Here is a 24,876-nt window from a genome sequence, read left to right as displayed (position 1 = left end):
GATGATTCCAAAGTAAATTTATATATAATTGTGCATCTAAACTAGTGTGCCTGTAAATACAAACATGTGTTGTATATATGTGTATAATATATTTTTCTGATTTAACACATTGAGTTCCAGTATAGTTAAAGATATTTTAATTGAAAAAAGCTTGAACATATATCTTAATGGCTGCCAAAACCATGTCTTAAGTGACAGATTGTCTGATTTTTGTTTGTGTGTTAATGTGGAACATGAACACCCACATGTCTTTTCACACTTTGTACTAATGTTAGATAGAGGAGTTGTTGGGGGAGAATACTGCAGGGCAAACTGCTTACCCTGTTTTTCTCAGAGAATACAAGCATGTACTTATTAACTCCTTCAGGTCGAAAAACCTGAGGAACATTCAACTGCAAAGTTGAATATTCTGGATTAGATTGATGGGATACTTGGCATTTTGTATTGTGTATGTTTCTGAAAAATACATTAAAAAATTCTTTTGTGTGTTTAGATTTCTATTGCTTTAAAGAATATAACCTTCATGACCAAGGAGAAAACTGCTCGACTCATCCCAAATGCTATCCAGATAGTTACAGAAAGTGAAAAGGTGAAAAACTTTTCTATCTTTGTTATATTACATAATGTGAAGAAAATCTGCCTCATACTCACCATCAACATTGGGAAATTAGACATTTCTTCCTGGAGTTAGGAATATCTGATACACTTATGTTTAATACTAGAATTCTGTATGCAGTTATATTAGTCGTTAACTTTAAATGACTGCTAACATTTTTTGTACTTTATAGTTTACAGATAACTTTCACCCAAATTTTTCATTTCTAGATTGGTAACATTAGCACAATGTCCTTATTTCTAAATACTCTAATAATTCCATGAGTATTTTTCAGTCAGTAATCACTGCACAATAGCAACTAATAAAAAATGCTCCTGGTGAACAGAGATTTGGATAGCATACACATGAGCACTAACCACTGTATTCTTTTTTTAAAACAGGCAATTATCTTTAACTGACATAATTTTTATTATTCACCTACAATATCTGCCATTTCTTAGTGGGGATATATCAAGAATATTTCTTAACCACCTGGGAAATTGGTTAGGGCCCTGCGTGAGAGATATTAGAAGTGTAGTGACGAGAAAGAAAAAGAAAGAAGAAAGAAGGAGATGAAGGAAGGAAAGAAAAAAAAAAGGAAAGAGAAAAAAAGAGGAGGGGTAGGGAGGGAGAAAAAGAGACAGGGAGAGTTTTGGGGGAGGAGGGGAGAGAGTATTAGTACCGTGATATTAAATCTTTGTAATTGTACTTTTTAATCTTGTGGATATTCTTTTAAATTCACTTTAAATTTTATCTTATTCTTTTTTTAGAGACAGGGTCTTGCTATGTTGCACAGGCTAGCCTCAAGCATTTGGGCTCATGCGATCCTCCAACCTTAGTTTCCCAAGTAGCTGGGACTTCTGGTGTGCACCACTGAGTCTGGCTATTTTTATTTTTAAACAGTTTTATCCCTACGGAACACTTCCAAAAGCAGTACAAAGAGCTTTTGCTCCTGCACTAATTGAGAATAAATTCTTACCCTGATCCTCTATCACCTTAGATACTCTGGCATGTACTTCCAACAAAGACATTCTTCTATATAACCACAATATAATTCAACATCAAAAAATTAACACTGATCTGTTACCACCATTCAATTCTTAGACCCCATTCAATTTCCATGACTATCCCAATAATATCCTTTATAGCAAACAGACTCAGTTCAGAATTACACATTACATTTAATTATCATGCTCCTTAATTTCCTGGAAGAGTTCCTTAGTCTTTTCTTGACTTTTATGTCTTTGATACTTTTAAAGATTACAGGTCAGTTAGTTTGTAGGATATCCCTCAATTTGTGTTTGTCTGATGTTCCCTTGTGATTAAATTTAGGTTATGTAATTTTGGAAGAAATACCTGGAAATGACGCTCTGCTCTCACCACTACATCCTATCAGATGGCACATGATTTTAACTTCTACCATTACTGGTGATATCTACTTTGAACATTCGATTAAGGTGGTGTCTGCAGACTTTAGTATAATCTATTTTCCTTTGTAGTAATAAGTATTTTGGGGAAAGGCTTTTTTTTTTTTTTTTAAGAGACGGAGTTTCATTTTTATTGCCCAGGCTGGAGTGCAATGGTGCGATCTTGGCTCACTGCAACCTCCACCTCCTGGGTTCAAGCGATTCTCCTGCCTCAGCCTCCCAAGTAGCAGGGATTACAGGCATGCACCACCATGCCCAGCTAATATTTTTGTAGTTTTAGTAGAGATGGGGTTTCACTATGTTGGTCAGGCTGGTCTTGAACTCCTGACCTCAGGCGATCCACCCACCTTGGCCTCCAAAAGTGTTGGGATTAGAGATGTGAGCCACCGCGCCCAGCCTGGGGGAAGGTATTTTGAAACTATGCAGATATACCATTCTTACCATACTTTGAATTTATCCATTCATTTACTTATGTCAGTATGAACTGGTGATTTCTTATCTTATTCAATGAATTATAAGCCATTACTATCATTATTTATTTTGATGCTCACATTGTTCCAAATTTGGCCAGTGGGAGCCCTTTAAGCTGGCTCCAGTATCCTTTTGAGTATTCTCAGTGTGTTTGAGCATTTTCTTATTTTTTTGGCCCAAGATGTTTCAGGCTTTCCCTGCCCCAGCCCTGGGATCAACCACTTCTCCAAGGCATCCTAGTTTCTTTTAGGGGAAACTGAAAGAAGCCAGTGTGTTCATTGCTATGGGATTGGGGGAGGGGTATAACTATTTTCAAACTCTTTAAGGGGGCATAATAAGGGTGTACATTAAATCTATATAATCACACACACATATACATAATGCATACACATATATACACTCACTTATACATCTATTTATCCATCTATCCATCCATCCATCCAAAACATAAATTCACATCAGGACCTCCAAGTCCCATCTAACACTACAGAGTTTATTTTTGTTTTCGTCCTTTCCATATTTGTAACTCTTTTCTCTGGTTGTGAGAAACCAGGCTCCCATTATCCTTAGTATAGTTACTTATTTAATCATTGGGCCTTTGTATAACCAATTTTCATCCCCACTGCCACCTCTCTCCCACATGGATGCCTCATTACCTGACTTGGTTTCTGACACTTAGAATCACGTTGCTGCCCATCACACCATGACACAGATGCTGTCATCATGTAAAAACTATCGGCTGGGCTCAGTGGCTCACACCTGTAATCCCAGCACTTTGGGAGGCCGAGGCGGGCGGATCGTGAGGTCAGGAGTTCAAGACCAGCCTGGCCAATATGGTGAAACCCTGTCTCTACTAAAAATACAAAAAATTAGCCAGGCGTGGTAGCGGGCGCCTGTAGTCCCAGCTACTCGGGAGGCTGGGGCAGGAGAATGGCATGAACCCGGGAGGTGGAGCTTGCAGTGAGTCAAGATCGTGCCATTGCACTCCAGCCTGGGTGACAGAGCAAGACTTCATCTCAAAAAACAAAAAACAAAAAACCGACTCTCTTTGTCCTGCTTGGGCTGATACTCCATGCCAAGTTGTTTTACCCTCTGCCAGATTGCCCTCTACAGGGACACCCTCTGTTCCCTGCTTGTGCCAGTTTGTCACTATGTGTGGTTGCTGTCCCCACCCTGCTCAGGCTCTGATACTCCAGCACAAGACCACCTTCATGGACTCTTTAACACTACGCCGCCCTCACCTGCTCTGGTTCTGACATGTCATTGTAGGGTGTGCTCATTCGTGGCCACTCTTCACCATGTTTGGTCTTTGACACTTGACACCACACACAAAGCTACCCCTTTACGTGGTCACCCTCCTTGAACTCTGACTCATGCTCCTCCTCCATACTTTTTTCACCCCGTTCTTGTTCTAATACAGTTCTCCACGTCATCCCCATATGTGGAGGCCCTTACTCACTTAGGCTCTGACACTCCACACAGGGGATGACCTCTTCATTTTTTTTTCTTTTTTTGGAAACAGAATTTCACTCTTGTCAATGAGGCTGGAGTGCAGTGGCGCGATCTCGGCTCACTGCAACCTCCACCTCCCGGGTTCAAGCAATTCTCCTGCCTCAGCCTCCCCAGTAGCTCAGATTGCAGGTGCCTGCCAGCACACCCAGCTAATTTTTTGTATTTTTAGTAGAGACGGGGTTGCATCATATGGACCAGGCTGGTCTCAAACTCCTGAGCTCAGGTGATCTGCCCGCCTCAGCCTCCCAAAGTGCTGGGATTACCAGTGTAAGCCACTGCACCCGGCCAACCTCTTCATTCTCATCTGGTTTTGACACTTTGCTTTAGGCTACTGCACCTCCTCTGTCGCCTCCCACACTCCTACTTTTGTCTGTTCCACCAATAGCTTTAGGGCTGAACTGTTTGGGAAGGAAAGAGGAAGACTTAAATATTCTTAGTTTTACAATTAATGCATAATATACTTTTTCATTTTTTTAAAAAAATCATCAAACAATTTCAAAACTAACATCTTCATTCCATACCCATAATCCCCAATCCATTTTCTTTCTAGAGGCAAATGCTGTCAGTTTGGTATATATCTTTTCAGACTTTTCAGACTTCCTTTCTTTGTATTTACATACAGGCATGCATGTATAAATGTACGGTTTTGCTCTTTTTTAAAAAAAGTAAATGTAATCTTATATGTGTTGTTCATCAGCTCTCCTTTTTTTTAAACAACAACAACAACATTATCTCTTGTAGTCATAGGTCTGCATATGTAGATAGACCCACCTATTTTTAAAAAAATGCTGTATGGTATTTCATAGAATGGATATACCGCGATTTCCTTTACAATTAGTTTCTTTCTAATATTTTGTTATTACAAACAGTGCTGCAGTGAACAGCCTGACCATGCCCTCTTATGCTCATGTGTGACGTTTCTCACACATGTATGGAATTTCAGGATCAAGCATTTAAATTTTAATAATGTCAGTAAGTCAGCATTTACTGAACACTTACTGTTATATAGACACTACTTTAAGCTCTTTACATATATTTTCTTATTTAATTCTTATAAAGATCCACTGTGATAATTATTCTCACTTTGTAGATGAGAAAACTAAATAAAAGAAAAGTGAGCCAATTCACAGAACTAACAATAGGTGATAGAACAAGACTGTGAACCCAGTTCATTTAATTGCAGAGACCGTAGTCTTAACTTCCTCACTATGTTAACGCAATGATTTCATTTTTTCATCATCATGGTAAAAAATTCTGTACTACTAAATATTCACCCCTTTTATATACTCTGTGACTAAAGGAAGGTTAATCATAGCAATTTTAGTTGTTTTAGGTTCTAGAATATATTCTATGCCTCAGCGACTTAGAGATATCATTATCCGGAACTCTTCCCAAACTCATAAGAAGGCTATTATTGAATCAAGATTTATTTTATTTTCTTTATTTATTTATTATTTTTGTCTGAGACCGAGTCTCACTCTGGCGCACAGGCTGGAGTGCAGTGGCATGATCTTAGCTCACTGCAACCTCCACCTCCCAGGTTCAAGCGATTCTCCAGCCTCAGCCTCCCGAGAAGCTGGGACTACAGGCACATGCCACCACCATGCCAGGCTAATTTTTGTATTTTTAGTAGAGACCGGGTTTCATCATGTTGGCCAGGCTGGTCTTGAGCTCCTGACCTCAGGTGATCCACCCACCTTGGCCTCCCAAAATGCTGGGATTACAGGCGTGGGCCACCGTGCCCAGCCAAATCAAGACTTATTAATATGTTTTTGAGGTTGGATATCTAGCAAGGAATAAAAGAAAGGTAGTAATTTATGTAGATTATCCAAAAAGCTGGTCATTTTAAGGAGTTGGGAATGTGGTGGTTGTGCATGAGAGTAGATAAAGTTAATACTAAGCTATTTAGTACAGGAAGTGGGAATTAGCAAGCATAACACAGTGGTGAAAATGAGATAGACTAGGAGATTTTTAAAATCTATATATCTGAACACAGGGTTATAAGGTTATTATAATTAGGCAAAACAATTTGGCCTAAGAAAAGGGAATAGGGAACAGCAAGTATTGATCATTAGATCACATATTATGTATATAATTCTATTTGGAAGAGATCCTGTGTATATCTTCTTTGTGAAAAGTTTTGCTTTATGAATAATGTATAGCAAAGTTTCAATTTAATGAATTAGAAAATAGCACTCTAAAGTCTTTCTATGAAAAGCATTAACATCCAAAATATTATCTGTTTGATATTTTACTTAATAAAATAACTTAATCCAGCATAGAACTGAGCTTTCTCCTTCCTAACAATAGCTGCTTAGCCATGAAAGGTCATTAACTAGGGAACTGGAAGAGAGAAAACACTGAGAAGACTGTATTTAGTGCTGTCTTGTTGCATTTTCTTATAAAAGCCTATTTTAAAATATGACTTTGCAAAAATCAATTAAATAAAATGTAGAATTATAGATTGAAACATGCTACTTTTCTGTTACAGCATTCAAAGAAAAGTGCAGTGTTAGCATGGGTGCTTTGTATCTATAATTAGCAGAGAGAGGTATATCTGGAGGTTTTAGAAGACCATGAAAACTGATGTAATTAAAAATTAAGATCCTTAAATCTTATCTGAAATCCACATGTATTTTTTTCTTATTCTTTGTGTATACTTGGCTCAAGTGGCAACCAATTCATATCTCTTTGCAAAGTTCAGAATAAAAGTTTTCATTTTTTCATAATTTTATTTAGATTGATTTCCACAGTTAAACTGAGAAACATAAATAGCTACCTATTTCAAGTCCCCATTGCTAGTAAACACTGACAAAATTGTGTTTATTGGAAGATACATTTTGTAAAGACACCTTGTTCATATAGCAACTACCTGTGTTTCTTCTATTATAATACAAAGTTAAATAAAAATAGTATACAAAGTAGGCAGTGTTGACCTACTAGTTTGTTTTAACCATAAGCAAGTCCCCATAGACCTTCATGACAGATAATCTCCTCTTATTTTCCATGACACTAAAATTGTCCTATTATTTTTCTTTGCAGTTTTTCTTCACATCTTTTGGTGCCAGGGATAGAAGTTACCTCAGTATCTTTAGGTTGTGGCAGAATGTATTATTAGATAAGGTAAGTGTTCATACCACAGGCAGTTGCTTATTTTAAGAACCTCCTAGTGTATTTGTGAATTGAAGAGCTCCTTTTTATTTTTCTTAACTAAATTTGACTAGATAATTGAAATTCTAAATAGAAACTTCAATCAAAGCAAGGTCTATAGTTACAAGTTAAGATGTTAATTATAATCCCCAGGGTAAACACCAAGAAAATAAATAAAAATAAAAAAATAAAAAATAAACAGCGAAGGAATTAAAATGATACACTAGAAAATGTGTTTTTAACACATAGGAAGGCAGTAATGGTGGCACACAGGGACAAAGATGACACAGGACATGTAGAAAACAAATAGCAAAATAGCCATTAAACATAAGTGGATTAAACACTGCAACCAAAAGGCAGAGATAGGTAGAATGAAAAAAATACATGAACCAAGCCAGGCACAGTGGCTCATGCCTGTAATCTTAGCACTTTGGGAGTCTGAGGTCAGCAGATTGCTTGAGCCCAAGAGTTTGAGACCACCCTGGATAACATGGCAAAACCCTGTCTCTACAAAAAATATAAAAATTAACTGGGTGGGGTGACGCTTACCTGTAGTCCCAGCTACTTGGGAGGCTGAGGTGGGAGGATCACCTGAGCCTGGGAGGTCGAGGCTGCGGTGAGCCATGATCGTGCCACAGCATTCCAGCCTGGGTGACAGAGTGAGACCCTGTTTCAAAAAACAAACAAACAATCAAACAAAAAAAACCCATGATCTATCTATATGCTATAAGAGACAAATTAGATTGACAGGCACAAATAGATTTAAAGTAAAAGGAAGAAATATGATACATCATGCAAACAGAAAACAAAACAGAACAGAAGTGAATGTAGTAATATCAGCCAAAATAGTCTTTTTAAGACAAAAAGTATTGGATACAAGGAAGAATAAAGGGTCAATTCATCTGGAATTCATAACAATCATAAACATATACAGACCTCATACAGAGCCCCAAAATATACAAAGCAAAAGTTGGCAGAATTGAAGGGAAACAGACAATTCAACAGTAAAACTTGGGGCTGGGTGTGGTGGCTCATGCCTGTAATCCCAGCACTCTGGGAGACTGAGGCAGGTGGATAGCTTGAGTCCAGGAGTTCAGGGCCAGCCTGAGCAACATGGCGAAACCCCATCTCTATTTATTTAAAATATAATTAGCAAACAATGTTGGAGAATTCAATACCCCACTTTCAATGATAGATAGAACAACTAGACAGAAGACCAACAAGGAAATATAAGACTTGAAACACCACTATGGACTAACTAAAAGACATCTGTAATGCACTTCACCAAACAGTAGCAGAATATGTATATCCTTTTCAAGTGCACATGAAACATTCTCCAGAATAGACAATATGCTAGGTCAGAAAACAAGTGTCAGTACATTTAACAGTACTGAAATCATACTAAATATGTTCTCTGAGCACAATGGCATGAAATTAGAAATAAATAACAGAAGGACATTTGGAAAATTCACAAAAAGTGGAAATTAAAACAGAATACTCCTAAATAACCAATGGGTGAAAGAAGAAATCATGAGGGAAATTAGCAAATACTTTGGGTTAGATGAAAACAAAAACACAACATACCAAAACCTATGGGATGCAGCTAAAGCAGTATTTAGAAGGAAATTTATAACTGTAAACATCTATATTAAAAAAGAATGATAGTGAGCCAATAACCTGTATTTCTGCCTTAAGAAATTAGAGGCCGGGCACAGTGGCTCACGCCTGCAATCCCAGCACTTTGGGAGGCCGAGGTGGGCGGATCATGAGGCCGGGAGATTGAGACCATCCTGACTGACATGTTACGGTGAAACCCTGTCTCTACTAAAAGTACAAAAAATTAGCTGGGCTTGGTGGCAGTCACCTGTAGTCCCAGCTACACTGAAGTCCCGGTATGAACCCGGGAGGCGGAGCTTACAGTGAGCTGAGATTGCTCCACTGCACTCCAGCCTGGGCGAGAGACTGTGTCTCAGAAAAAAAAAAAAAAAAAGAAATTAGAAAAAGGACAGCAAACTAAATTCAAAGCAAGAAGCAGCAAGGAAATAATAAAGATTATAACAGAAATGAATGAAGGAAAGAATAGAAAAATAGAGACAGAACCAAAAGTTGTTTCTTTCTTTTTTTTTTTTTGGTCTGAGATGGAGTCTCACTCTGTCACCAGGCTAGAGCGCTGTGGCATGATCTCGGCTCCCTGCAACCTCCAGCTCCCTGGTTCAAGGTATTCTCCTGCCTCAGCCTCCCGAGTAACTGGGATTATAGGCATGCACCACCACGCCCAGCTAATTTTTGTATTTTTAGTAGAGATGGGGTTTCACCATGTTGGCCAGGATGGTCTCGATCTCCCGATCTCATGATCTGCCCGCCTTGGCCTCCCAAAGTGCTGGGATTACAGGCATGAGCCACCGCATCCAGCCCCCCCTCCTTTTTTTTTTTTTTTTTCTTGATACAGAGTTTTACTCTGTCGCCCAGGCTGGAGTGCAGTGGTGGCGCGATCTCAGCTCACCGCAACCTCTGTCTCACAGGTGCAAGCGATTCTCCTGCCTTAGCCTCCCAAGTAGCTGGGACTACAGGCACCCGCCACCATGCCTGGCTAATTTTTGGCATTTTTAGTAGAGGTAGGGTTTCACCATATTGATCAGGCTGGTCTTCTGACCTCAGGTGTTCCACCCACCTTGGCCTCCCAAAGTGCTGGGATTACAGGCATGAGCCACCGCACCCAGCCCAAAAGTTGCTTCTTTATAAAAAATGAAAATTGACAAACCTTTAGCTAGTTCAACCAAGAAAAAAAGAAAGAAGACTAAAATTATAAAATTCAGGACTGAAAGTGGTGACAATACTACTAACCTTATATGAAATAAGAAAAGTATAAGGAAATATTGTGAATAATTGTATGCCAACAAATTATTTACCCTAAATGAAACGGTTAAGTACTTAGAAAGTCACAAACTACAAAAACTGACTCAAGTAGAAATAGAGAATTTGAATAAACCTATAACAAGAAAAGAGATTGAATTAGTGATAAAGAACCTACCACAAAGAAAAGCCCAGGCCCAGGTGGCTTCATTGGTGAACCAACTGTTTACGGTAGAATTAACACCAGTCCTTCACCCAGTATTCTAAAAATAGAGAGAACACTTCACAATTTGATCTATGAGTACAGTATTACCTTGATACCAAAACCAGACATCACCATAAGAAAACTCTGGACCCATATCCCTTATGAACAATGACACAAAAATCCTCAACAAAATATTAGCAAACCAAATCCAGCAACATATACAAAGGTTATATACCATTATCAAGTAGAATTTATACAAGTTGAACTCAAAGCAGAGAGTAAAGTGGTAGTTGCCAGGGGTAGGAAGAAATGGGAAGATGTTGGTTAAAGGGTACAAAGTTTCATTTATGCAAGATGAATGTATTCTGGAGATCAAATGTGCACCATGCTGACTACAGTTAACAATACTGTGTTGTATACTTGAAATTTGCTAAGAGAGTAGATCTTAAGTTTTTTCACCAGTACAAAAAAAGAAAGAAGGCAAGCAAATGATAACTACATGAGGTAATGGACATGTTAATTAACCTGATTGTGGCAACCACAATGTATATGCATATCAAAACATCAAATTGTATGCCTTAAATATGTACCATTCCTATTTGTTAATTATACTTCAGTAAAGCTGAACAAATTTTTTTTTAAATGCAAATGCTGTTGAGGATGTGGAGAAAGTGGATCCCTCAAGTACATTGCTGGAAAGATTGTAAAATGATGCAGCCACTTTGAAAAACAGTTTGGCAGCTCCTCAAAATGTTTACCATAGATCTGTTCTTATAAAAACGTGTACCCCAACGTTCATAGCAGCATTTATTATTCATAATAGCCAAAAAGTAGATACAATCCAAATGTCTATCAAGTGATTAATGTATAAATAAAATGTATGGCCTGGCGCGGTGGCTCATGCCTGTAATCCCAGGCTTTGGGAGGCTGAGGCGGGCAGGTCACCTGAGGTCGGGAGTTCGAGACCAGCCTGATCAACATGGAAGAAACCCCATCTATACTAAAAATACAAAATTAGCCGGTTGCCGTGGCACATGCCTGTAATCCCAGCTACTCAGGAGGCTGAGGCAGGAGAATCGCTTGAACCTGGGAGGCAGAAGTTGCGGTGAGCCGCGATCACACCACTGCACTCCAGCCTGGGCAATAAGAGCAAAACTCTGTCTCAAAAAAAAAAAAAAGGTATATCCACACAATGGAATATCATTCAGTAATAAAATGTAGTGAAGTACCGATACATGCTACAATATAGATGAGCCTTGAAAACATAATGCTAAGTGAAAGACACCAGTCACAAAAGAACACGTACTGTAGGATTCTGTTCTTATGAAATGTTTAGAATAGGCGAATTCATAGAAATAGAAATAGTAAAGCTATTGCCAGGAGGAGGGAGTAATGAGAAGTGACAGCTGATGGAGTCAGGTATCTTTCTGGGTTGACAACATGTCCTGAAATTAGCGGTGGTGGTGGTTTAACTCTGGATATGTGAAAACTGCCTGAATTGTACACTTAAAGGGATGAATTTTCTGGTATTTGAATTATAGCACAGTAAAGCTGCTGTTAAAAGAAATGGTTTAAGGGGAGCAGTAGAGATTTCCCGCAGATAAGAAAGGCTTTTTTTTTTTTTTTTTTTTTTTGAGTTGGAATTTTGCTCTTGTTGCCCGGGCTAGAGTGCAATGGTGATCTCGGCTCACTGCAACCTCTGTCTCCTAGGTTCAAACGATTCACCTGCCTCATCCTCCTGAGTAGCTGGGATTATAGGCATGCGCCACTGCACGTGGCTAATTTTGTATTTTTAGTAGAGACGGGATTTCTACATGTTGGTCAGACTGGTCTCGAACTCCCGACCTCAGGTGATCTGCCCGCCTTGGCCTCCCAAAGTACTGGGATTACAGATGTGAGCCACCGCCCAGCCAAGAAACGTTCTTTCTTTGCCACTGGCAGGTGGGAACTTAACCTACTTTCCTCCCTACTCCCCAGCTAAGCACCTCCCTGAAGTGGACACATTTTGGCCTCCAGAGCTCTTTATGTTGAATGGCCTTTTGAACTCAACGGCTGAGGACGGGCTCTCCCAAGCAGTGCCCAACTCAAATGCTTTCACTTTGCTGGAGTGGGGATGCTTGGAGAAGTAGCCTACAAGTCTGAGATGGGGAGGGGACAGAGGAGAAAAGTGGGTATGGGTGAGGGGCTTGCCAAGCCCAGTCTCTCTGGCCCTCGGTAAGGGAAAAGAAGTGACTAGCTTGGAAGCCCCAAGTCCAAGCCCCTGCCGAGTGTCTCTGGGTGTTTGGGTGCCCTGCTTCACCGGAGCCACGTACCCTTGCTCCTGGCCTGGGTGATGCTTACAGGGCAGGTCCACAGGCAGCGGGTCTCGCAGCGCGTGGCGTCTACTACTAGGACGTGGAGCAATGCATAGCTGTGTGTTGCTCTCAACTCAGCTCTACGCTGCCCTTCCAGGTTGCGCTTTGGCAAGGAAACCTCCTTCACCTAGGCCGGTCACTTTCAGATTCATTGTCATTGCCGTGGGGTGCTCTATTCTAGCACTGGCTGAAAACTCCAGTGTTGCCATAGGCACCTTCCTACCCCACCCCCAAATACCAACTTGTTGAGTGCTCAGAATCCATGAGGTGCATTCTCTCATTCTAGCAAGGCACCAGCGACTTACCGCAGCCTATGCTTGGTTATATACTGTATCGAATGTCCTTCTAAAATCACATTTGTGCTTATCACACGCATGTGAGTTGGGATACGTCCTTATAAAAACAAATATCTCCAGGGAAGTGATAAAGTTCAGGTTTACAGATGAGCCAAGGGAGAAACTGAGTTCTTTACTTTAATGAAGAAGAAAGCTCTCTGAAGTGAGAAGAAGAAAGGGAATTCCAGGATACTCGAGGCTACCCACCATAGCCAAGAAACACTGCATTTACTGGCTGGAAGTAAAATTTACCCTTCTTTGAAAAGATCCTGATGTTATCTGTGTTTTTGATGTATACACACGGAGGTATCACCATCTTCACAGTAGTTATACCTTTTAGATCTCTAGATCATTTGTTTATCTTTAATGTTGAATATGCCACTCTATTTCAAGTGGATACTGTATTCTCATTTCGATAAATAGATAAATAGTGTCCGTTTCTGCTCTACAGGAAGACAGAAATGTTTAAGCATATATTATGTGTTAACTATTATACAGAAATTAAAGTTGAAGATGAGATCTCAGTTTCAAAACTATCCTAACCGGAATTTTAAGCACTGTAGAATTCACCCAGAACAATTTTTTAACATATAAATATCCGTATTCACGACAATAGCAACTTGCATTTGTGAAGTATTAGGTGCCAGGCACAGTGCTAGGTGCTTGGTATAGTCTTGGTATTCTTTATAATTTTGTAAGCCTCAGTTCCCTTTTAGTTTTTTAAAGTCATAAAGCCACATTGGTTAGATTTCTTGATCTTGTGTAATACTCTTTAAAAAGATTTTTTAAAAAGTCCTCATAAAATATACAGCATAACTACAAAATTCTATTAAAACAACTTTATAAGTAATTTGAATAATACATTTGATATATATTAGAAATATTTTTGGCCAAGCATGGTGACTCATGCTTGTAATCCCAGCACTTTGGGAGGCTGAGGTGGGAGGATTGCTTGAGACCAGTTCAAGACCAGTCTTGGCAACATACAGAGACCGCATTTCTAAAAAGAAAAAAATTTAAAAAAATTAGCTGGGTATGGTGGTGCATGCCTGTAGTCCCAGCTACACAGAAGGCTGAGGTAGTAGGATCACTTGAGCCCAGGAGGTCGAGGCTGCAGTGAGCTGTGACCATGCCAGTGCACTCCAGCCTGGGGGATAGAGTGCGACACTGTCTCAAAAAAAAAATATTTAAGTTCAGAATATTATATTTGTGTTGCAGTGAGACACTGTCTCAAAAAAAAATTTAAGTTCAGAATATTATACTGGTGTTGCATGTAATTATGGAATCAAAGTCAAAGTAATTATGTGTTACTTCTGCTTGCTTCTTGCATGAGAAGGCCTTTCAAAAAGCAAATTAATCTAGAAAGTAGATTTATCATTAAAGTACTACAAAATGATAGTAAAATTATGTTTGTGTGCATTTGTTTTATTTATTTTTCCAGTAAAATAAATCCATAAGACTGAAAGAACTGGAGCCAAATATGTTGCCTTTGGAAAAGAATGTTTTTAAAAGGACCATCTTTTTCTCTTTATAAGACTACTTTGGGCCAGGTGCAGTGGCTCACACCTAAAGTAATCCTAGCACTTTGGGAGGCTGAGGTGGGCTGATCACCTGAGGTTAGGAGATCGAGACCAGCCTGGCCAACATGGTGAAACCCTGTCTCTACTAAAAATACAAAAATCAGCTGAGCGTGGTGACAGGCACTTGTAGTCCCAGCTACTTGGGAGGCTGAGGCAGGAGAATCGCTTGAACCCGGGAGGTGGAGATTGCAGTGAGCTGAGATGGTGCCACTGCACTTCAGCCTGGGTGACAGAGCGAGACTCCATCTCAAAACAAAACAAAATAAAAACAAAAAACTACTGTGTTACATTGCTTCAGAAAGGACAGTTTATTTCTAATATTTGACCTGGTGAAACATAAGTCATCAATGTTTAGACATGTGTTTAAACTGCCACTACAGTCATTTGTGACGTGATTTGTAGCACTTCAGCTTCGTTCACAGTCTGTGAGTTTAGCTCCCATTCTCTAGACAGAACATTGAATATCTGGGATTTGTGGGGCCAGAGGACAATGGCAGCACCATTCTTTAATACAAACAATTGATGTTTTCTTGGTCTTTGTGAAGAACTGTGCAGTCATGGTTCAAGATAAGTTTTAGGCCCTTCCCACTCCACCCTTCAGCTCTTTTTCTTCATTTGTGCCAGCCCCTATCCGTGTTCTATACCAGAGCCAAGCACAGTCCTGCTTTGTTTTTGTGTGGTCTGCACACAATGACTAGTTTTACATTTTTAAATGGCTGAAAAAAATCAAAAGAATAATATTTCATGACATGTGGCAATTATATGAAATTCAAATTTCAGTGTCCATAAATAAAGTTTTATTGGAACACAGCCATGCTCATTTGTTTATGTATTTCTATGGCTGCCTTTCACACTACAACAGCAGAGTTGAGTAGTTGTGACAGAGGCCATATGGCCCAAAAAGCCTAAAATATTTACTACATGGCCCTTTACAGAAACAGTTTGTCGAACCCTGAACAGTACTACAGCCGAAGTTATCTTTTTTTAAAAAAAATGCTTGCTTATTTTTGCTTCCTGCTTGATACCCATTGCCCTTGGAATAAAAATCTAAAAATCTCTATAGGGACCACATAATCAAGACCCTTTCCACCTCTCCACTTACATCTTAATATACCCTCCCATTCTTGTCATCTTCAATGTTCTGCTGCTTTTCTTTTTTTTTTTTTAAGTAGTTCTTCAAATGTTCTTTCTGCCAGGAAGTTGTGACCCTCTTATCCCCACTCTAGTTCTCATTAATAAACCTGAAGTCAGATTCGTTCTTTTAGTTTCCTATAACATCTTGTATTTCTATAATATGCATTACAGTTACAATTCTTTGTTCTATTTCTGTTCTCCTTGCTTAACTCTAAATCCCTTGAAGACAACGACCATGTCTGTCTTGTTCACTGTTGTATGTCCACTGACAAGTTCAGTCTTTACCACATAGCTGGTTTGGTACACAGTTTGGTTTACCGAGTACGGTCTGAAACTGTCTGGGTTTAGGCCTTTGTCAAAGTAAATATTGTGCTTCCCTTACTCTCAAAAGTGTGCCAGTTTGGACAATATTATGTGTAACAGTTGCTCAATAAATACTTTTTGAATGACTCAATTTAGTAGAACTCCAATGATTTGGAGTCCAAATAATTAATTACTACTCTTAACAAGATATTATAAATTCTCTTAGTTCAAGGAAAAGGCAAAGGATAGGGGGAAAACACATTTCTGAAATATTTCAGAAATAGCATTCGGGGCACACCCTAAGTTCAATGTATATTTAATTCAATTTATTTAACCTTCAATATGTACGGTGAGAACAAATGATTATCTTGAAACACTAAAGCATCCTGAGTTGCCAAAAGAAATGTTATTTTCTACATACTTGAATTACTAAGAAAATAGGGTTCATATGTAAGATTATCAGTAGTAACAAGGTTAAAATTGAAAAGATTTTTTAAATTAAGGCTCAATTAATTATTCCATATTCCTACTGATATTCTTGCATTATTGCATTTAGGAGTACAGATATTAGTAATATAGGCAGGATGTATGCAGAAAATTTACTTTTGTACTGTTTTTTTTTTTGAAACGGAGTCTTGCTCTGTCGCCCAGGCTGGAGCGCAATGGTGCAATCTTGGCTCACTGCAACCTCTGCCTCCTAGGTTCAAGCGATTCTCCTGCCTCAGCCTCCCAAGTAGCTGGGATTACAGGTGCTTGCCACCACACCCAGCTAATTTTTGTGTTTTTCATAGAGGCGGGGTTTCAACATGTTGGCCAGGGGCTGGTCTCGAACGCCTGACCTCAGGTGATCCACCCGCCTTGGCCCCCCAAAGTGCTGAGATTACAGACATGAGCCACCACGTCTGGCCTGTACTGTTTTTATCTTAGCATGGTAATAGTGGTCTCTCTTGCCAGCACATGGGGGCTACGGGGAAGCTAGCTCTCCTTGGAAATTTAAGAGTATATTCTGAAAGTCAATATTTCAATCCAGGGTCTAATAGAGCAGAAATCTGTACTTATTTTGAATTTTAAGGCTTAAAGAGACAGAAGGACTTTCCATCTTATTCCCAAATGGCAGAAGAAGATAGCATATGTTAGATTCAGGGGTAAGGTAATGAGGGGAGCTTTTCAAACGTATACAGAAATATGCTGTCTAAATTCTGATACATGGCCCTCTAGCTTCTATTTGGGAATCACTAAACAGAAGGGTGACAGAAGGGTGTCCTATTCCTCAGGTGTGTTGGGGAAAAAGGGTTTAAAACAGTTGATTGAAAGTATTAGTGTATGAAAAGAAAGAATCTATCAGTCTGAAGAGGACTTGGCCAGACTTAGGCCAAGAACTTAGGATTTAGGACAGAAAAGTAGAGTTGCAGAGGTAGACTTTGATCAGTCGAGAACTATATGGAGATGGGACAGAGATGAATCATCATGCCCTACCAAGGCCACAGTAAATTGTCCCTTAAAGCTGTCTACTTTTGCTCTGATTTCATGCTTGTTGTGCCACTTTCTGGTTGCTAATCTGACTTCCAAGGTATTCAGGTGTTCTGTGCGATAGAAGAAAAGATTTGTGATCACCAGAAAGGAATCTTCCCCACTGTATATATTTCCAACTGAGCTAGTATCAGCTTGTGAGTGTGGTTTATTAAGTCGGCCTCCCTGAGCCAACTCTTGGATAGTGACAGCTCTGAGGCCTTTCTCTAGATAGTGGTCAGTTTACAAAGCCAATGTCAGCCACTGAGACCTTCGGAGGAGTGTCATCCAGCTTTCTCCTTTAGCCTGCACAACAGTATCAAGTCCCCTTGTTCTTCCTTATGTCACTCTCTAAAGATCATTCCTTTTGGGGTTACTGAAATTCCAAAAGTTTTCCAGTAGTGCTATCAATCTAATAAATACAACATTCAGACCTACCTGGAAAGAAATGAATGTGAAATTGGTGACTATTTGTCACATTTGCTATGTAATAGCATGGCAGTCTAGAAGTGTTTGTATTATATCGTTCCCTCTTTTTTACCTTCTTGGTTGTCAGAACTCCTCTACCTATTTTCCCTTGGTCAGTGAGCCACACCGCCTTCTACCCAGACCCAAGCCAGAAACCTGGATGTATCCTGTTTCTTACCTCTTTGCCAGCCAGCCATATCTTGTTGGTCACCAAGGTCGTCGTCATTTCTAGCTTGAACCATTACCAATGTCTCCTATCTCTTTTTAACACCTAATCTGTCTTTGAGGTTGATGTCAAATAGTAGTGTTTTAAAATCATGTCTTTTAAAATCATAATTCTGAACTTGTTACTTTTCTATATGAAACCACTGGGTGGCTTTTGATATTTTGACAATATAAAATCCATATTCTTTGGCATGGTGTACAAGGCTCTTCATGACCTGGCTGCTTCCTCCTTCCCCACTGTATCTCCTCTCCCTGCCTCACTCATTCTCATGATACACACACGCTCAAGTGATGGGGAACTGGTTTGGCAAGCTGTATCATTCCTCTGGATGTTTGCATTTGACATACATGGGCTCATGCTGTGCTCATCTTACATGACCTTTTGGCAGCGTTTGATACCACTGTGTACTCCCTCCATTTTGAAACACTTTCTTCCTTTGCCTTTCATGACATTCTTTCTGGAATCTTTTCTTACCTTTCTGGTTTTCCCTGCATCTTTTTTTTGCTGGCCACTCCTCTATTTTCTCTTTGTGTGTTGGGCTTTCTTGGGGCTCCGTTCTAGGTTCTGTTTTTCCCTCTGAAGCCTACTAAATGTAACTCTGCCCTACGTAGCAGTGGTTTGGTATAAGGATTTTTATATTTAGCAAAAATATGTATAAATATCAATTGTGGTACAGTTAATGTGTATTTTTCTCATAGCTATTTGTTCACCATCATAAATATATTTATCTACAATTTTAGTCAATGAGAACTACCATAATATGCTAAAAGCACTGCCTTTTAGACAGTGGCAGCTGCCCCATAGTGGGCTTTCTTCATTTGAATGAGTAGTATTTTCAGCATCACTCTACTCTGTCTCATTCTGCCATTGTATAAAATGATGAGATTTTAGCATCCCTCAAAAGGTTGATCCTTGGAGTTCATCAAGTAGCCTTCGATCTGTTTACGCGCTTCACTAAATTAAATGGAATGACTAGGTAGAAATTAGGGCAAATTTGATTCTTTATTTAGAAGAAAAATTTTCTTCTGAGAAATAAATAGGAATTACTGTTTATTATAGTCCAGATCACTGCCAGGGAATTATTCTAAATACACTGAGGTCAGAAATATTTTCAAAGAAAAGAATTATTGAATGATCAAAATGTTGCCTTAAACCTTTCAGTGATGAGAGATGTGCCAGGTGCTTAGTAGAATTGTTCCACCTGAACAGCTGGCTCTTCCTGCTATTTCCTTACGTTACATTTACAGCACTCAGAGATAGAATCTTTGGTTGTTGTAAAGGATTAATGCAAGAGTCTGATAGGAATACTACATCAGTACTGGAAAAGTGGCATATGAAGAAGTAATCATGACATTCCCAGAACTGCATAGAAATTACTAGCATGGAGAAGAAGATTTAACCTGTAATATAGTTAATTTTAAAGATGAGGTTAAAATAATATTGTACTAGCTGTTTTACATCAATTTAGCATAAGCAAAATATTTTTACTTTCATTTTATTCTTCCTAATCTGTGCATAGAACAGAGAAAATTAGGAACTGTCCCTTTAATAAAACGCTGTTTACCTATCTTCTTCTTGTAGGAGTGGCTTAGGAACCTGTAGAGTGAGGTGTAACTTCCAATTCTGCATTCTGACCTGCAACCTTGGAAAGAGTGCTGTTACTACAACCAGGAAGTGACAGATAATGTGCTTTAAACTACATTAGAAAAGCTTTTCATAGCAAAATTGAGAGATTGAAGCAATGATTATTTTTACATGGTTGTCATTAAATATTTGGAGCTCTGCTGTGCATAGAGACAGCAACATACTCAGAATACACAGCTTTCTGGGCCAGAAACTGATCTTCTGACTTTTGAGCCTTATCTGATGACTGCTTGGTTCGTCTTTATTTTGTTCAACTACTCTGTAGGCTGAAAGGGAGAGACTCTCCTTGGTTTGCAGGTGGGTGGTCAGCTTGTGTTTAAAATTTAGGTGGTTTTTGAAGACTACTAAGGTAGACTGTTTTTGCTGCTGATTATTGAAAGACTTACGAATATCAGGCTGGGCATATGTTGGAATGTTTGAATGTTCAGCATGGCTGTAAATAACCACATTTTTATGAAAACTGGACAACTTGATAGAAAACGTCATTTTTTAACAAATTGGCAAATCTGTAAGATGGTGAATTAAATGAGTTCTATTTTGTTTTCCATTAACCTGTTATATATATTAAATTACTAGCTTGAAAAATATATTGCAATTACCCTGCTATTAACTTCCCACTAGTATTTAATACAATATTTAAAACTTTTATGTAGTCAAATAAAATTACGTTTTTGTTGTTAGTATTTTACTGATAAGTTTCATTTCTTTTGCTGTTAGGAAGCTGCCTGAGTATACATCATTGGTTTATTTGTTTGCTTTAGTCTGCCTTTGGAATAGTTTGATATCTATTATTTAGAAAAGTTTTTATAAAAGATTAATCTTACACAAGTATATTGAAATATTGCTTGCTTCTTCTTATAAAGTTAACCATCCTAGTATGATATTAAAATATTTCAAAGATAATTTCTTTGGAAGAATGAGTTAATTAGTAGTATGAGTTGTTATTGTGAAAAAAAGTTCACAAATGACTCATTTGGAGTGGAAGTCAGAACATAAATGTGTATGTTCCTTTAACATCAAGGACAGTGGTTTCTTAATTTTCTCTACCACTAATGGTCCTTTTAATGTTTTTTTCTGTGGACACTGTGCTTCCAAAGATTTTGTCTACCAAATAAGGGGTATACATTAAATAATAAATATTAAAACATCACTACTTGTTAGATATATATTATTTCCGGTGAGAATTTATCAGCCTGTGGTATCCATTGTAGGTTAATATAGTTCAGCTCAAAACAGAGGCTTGCCATTTCACCTAACTTGAATAGCTTTATTTTAGATAACTAATTGGATATGTTTGACTTTTTGAAATATTATCTGATAATAATATCTGATGATAATATCTGAATTTTCATCATCTGCTCTTGTGGAATCCTGGTAATCTGGGCACAGCCGATTGGGAACTAGTGGTCTAAAGTGCAGACATTTTGTTCTTAATATCTTTGAAGGTCCATGAAATGTAATGAAGGTCATCTAGTATAACATAACAAAGATGCCATAGTTACTAGACAGAGAAGAAAAAAGGAAGAAGAAAAAGGAAGTGGTATTTGTTGTAGGGAACATTGGGGAGGAATTCAGGGCATCTGTGTTTTGGCCCCATCAAGTCTATACTTTACTATTTCTCAACTTAAAATTTTTACTTCAGTTAGGCTGATAGACTACTGACTTCAAAAGAAATGTTACCTATGTTCATGTATTTATTATGTATTTTTAGTTGGTTTCTGTCTCTTCAACTTTTCCCATTTCTCCATTCCCCCATATTCTTCCTTTACCTCAGCTGAAAACACTTCTCCAACATGAACTTTATCTGATCCCTCTAATCCACAGTCCTGTTTCCTTCCTTTAGACTTTCATATCATGTTGACTCTACCAGTACTTTAGTGCATGATCATATTATATCTTGTCATATAACTTAAGAACATCCCATGTCTCTTCAGCTATAAGTTGTTTGAGGGCCAGGAGCTTAACTTCTACATTATGTTTTTATGTTTATTCTCCTTAGCATCTAGTGCAGTAACACACATTTGTTAGGCAGTAAATAAATAAATGTTGAATGAATGAGAGAGATTATCTTACTAACAATTGCTTCAAGTGTTATGCTACTTCTTTACACCTTACTTAAGCATGTAATTAACTATCTGTAATGTTTTTAGACATCAGACCATTGGTTATCCTAATATTGATGTTTAATTTTATTTTTCAACTGGAGGCCATTATCCTAAATAATAATAATACTGTTTTTGTTTTGCTAGGTAATGCATGAGTTTGTTGTATTTGATGATTTCAAAATGGATATGCTGCCTACAAAAAAAGAACAAGCTGGACTTTATTAAAGATAAATCGAAGGAAATATTCTGAAGTCCAGACATTTGCCTTTTATATATTAGGAAAATATAATTTAAAATTTATTAATATATAAGGTTTTTAAAGTGGTTAAAATATTCAGATACATTATGGATTAAGAGAACAGGTTCTGAGCTGACAGGACTGAATGGTGATTCAGTGGTCATGGTAGACTGGTTAGATTGCAGAGCTAAACTGAAGATCAGAGGCTGGGCACTGTGGCTCATGCCTATAATACCAGCATTTTGGGAGGCCAAGGAGGGTGGATCACTGGAGGTCAGGAGTTCCAGACCAGCCTGGCCAACATGGTGAAACCCATCTCTACTAAAAATACAAAAATTCGCCAGGTGTGGTGCACACCTGTAATCCCAGGCACTCGGGAGGCTGAGGTGGGAGAATCGCTTGAACCTGGGAGGCGAAGGTTGCAGTGAGCTGGGATCGCACCACTGCACTCCAGCCTGGGTGGCACAGTGAGACTCCATCTCAAAAACAAGCAAGCAAACAAACTCCAGATCAGTAATTACCAGAAAATATGAACAAATTATTATTATTATTATTATTATTGAGACAGAGTCTCGCTCTGTCGCCCAGGCTGGAGTGCAGTGGTGCAATCTCGGCTCACTGCAACCTCTGCCTCCTGGGTTCAATTGATTTTCCTGCCTCAGCCTCCCGAGTAGCTGGGACTATAGGTGTGCGCCACCACACCCAGCCAATTTTTGTAATTTTTTTTTTTTTTTTTTTTTTTTTAGTGGAGACTGGGTTTCACCACGTTGGCCAGGATGGTCTCTATCTCTTGACCTTGTGATCTGCCCACCTAGGCCTCCCAAAGTGCTGGGATTACAGGTGTGAACCACTGCACCTGGCCTGAACAAATTATTCACAGAAAGAAAATTTAAAACATTTTAACCTCCCATTTACAGTAGTTATTATAATATGTACTTTAAAATCATTTTATCTATTCCTTTTATGAACTCTGTCAGACAGATTTTATTAACCCATTTTTATAGATACGGAAAATGGAGGTACAGAAAGGTCAAATAACTACCAAAGCCACATATCTAGTCTTTGCACAACAGGTCATTTTGACTTCAAAACTCATGTTTTGAGTCTCTGTGGTATTATATTTTCTATTTTCCAATGCTCAGTATAATTTTTCTGTCCTTCTAGAGCCTGAGTAGACAGGAGTTCCGGCAACTGCTCCAGCAGAACTATGGCCCTGAGCTAGGTTTCAGTGCTGAGGAGATGGAGAACTTGTCACTGTCGATTGAGGATGTGCAGCCAAGGTACAGCAAACTGTTTTGAAATGTCAACGTTGATCAATTATTAATCAAAGCACAATTATTTTCCATTCAACTAATTCTGAATTTCTATTAATTTATCTTTGGCTGCCATTTACCCCTTTGTTCTCTGTGGTGGAATGGGGTGAAAGGTGGGGACAGAGAATAGTTTGCTAAATAGGTAAGCACAGATGAGATATATAAGGAAATGTTAACTATGTCACTTAGGGTTTACTTAAAGTCTGGTTTTAGTAAGCCTTTTTATCAAGGATCTGGAGAAGTACCTAGTGAAATCTCTGAGTTTATAGATGACAGTAAAGTAAATTATATGGTAGGTGTTTTGAAGGATACAGTAATATGATTTTTCCTCAGGAATTCCCTAACATAGTGCTTAGCATGTGGTTGGCACTCCATAAATACTCAAAACATTAATGGAAGGAGCATATAGCCTACGGTGGAATGCAAATAATTGTAATACAAGGTAGATAATGGTAAGAGCCATAACAGAGTAACAGATAATGTGATAAAGAAATTAAGAGTACAGAGAGACTATTTTTGACTGATGAGGATTCTTTTAGAAGAGTGGACATTTTTATTAACCTCTTCAAGTAACACTGCATTATGTCCAATGGAAATTGAGGCTGTTAGCAATAAAAACAATTAAGGAGAATACATTAAAATTCTATAGCAAACATTAGCTGAGTGAAAAAAGCCAGTCACAAAAGATATATTGTATGATTCCATGTATGTGAAATGGAGTCTAGAATTGATAAATTTATAGAGCCAGAAAGTAGATGGTAGTTGCCAGGAGCTGATAGGAAGGGAGAATGGGGAGTGATCGTAAGTGGGGACAGCGTTTCTTTGTTGGGGTGATGACAGTGTTCTACAATTAGTGGTGATGGTTGCCCAACTCTGTAACCCACTGAACTGTACACTTTACATGAAGTGAATTTTGTGATATGTGGATTATATCTTAAAAGATGTTATTTAGAAATTCTATAGTAAATCTTAAAATGGAAATATTTTGAAAGTCTCAATGTATGTGCAGAAATTTTACTCATCTAGGTAATCTACTTATGCTGATCCAATTTGTATCTTTTCCGCTTAGCATCAATATTTTATAGGCTTTTTTACATTGTTGCACATGTATATTTTATTAGCTTTCTGTAAAGTTAAGACTTTCCATTGTATTGCTCTCCTTGAGAAGTTTCGTAGCCTCTTGCCGGCTCTGGATTTGGATAGAAAAGCAATTACTCTAATGCAAAGAGCCTTGGATTATGGTAAACAGGATCTGGATCCTAGTTACGGTCACCAAACAGCTGAGCAACCTCAGGCAAATCTTTTCATTTTTTTGATTCTCAGTTTGCTCGTCTATGAAATGAGGCAGCCGAACTAGATTGTCTTTAAGGTCCTTGCCAACTTGAAAAGTTTCTAGTCTTTGAGGAAAGAAAGAATAGTTGTGACTAGCTGCTGTTTTCTTCTTCTGGTGATTG

General features: G+C 38.4%; 1 protein-coding gene across 5 annotated transcripts in view; it reads left to right on the top strand.

Moving 5' to 3' along the window:
* Positions 1 to 24,876, top strand: part of GRAMD1C (GRAM domain containing 1C) — a 105,779-nt gene that overhangs the window by 33,931 nt on the left and 46,972 nt on the right. For 4 of the 5 annotated variants that reach the window (XM_028844605.2, XM_077993914.1, XM_028844606.2 and 1 more), the window contains 3 exons: positions 494 to 589; positions 7,048 to 7,128; positions 23,274 to 23,389. In XM_028844605.2, coding sequence (XP_028700438.2) covers positions 494 to 589; positions 7,048 to 7,128; positions 23,274 to 23,389 — 293 coding nt within the window. Of the gene's footprint in view, positions 1 to 493; positions 590 to 7,047; positions 7,129 to 19,699; positions 20,064 to 23,273; positions 23,390 to 24,876 lie in introns of those variants that run through there. The other variant, XM_015129889.3, reaches the window with a different exon arrangement.

This window comes from Macaca mulatta, chromosome 2 (assembly GCF_049350105.2).
Source record: "Macaca mulatta isolate MMU2019108-1 chromosome 2, T2T-MMU8v2.0, whole genome shotgun sequence".
NCBI classification, from domain to species: domain Eukaryota; kingdom Metazoa; phylum Chordata; class Mammalia; order Primates; family Cercopithecidae; genus Macaca; species Macaca mulatta.
Note: the sequence above shows the minus strand (reverse complement) of the source record. Positions and strands in the feature narration are given on the sequence as shown.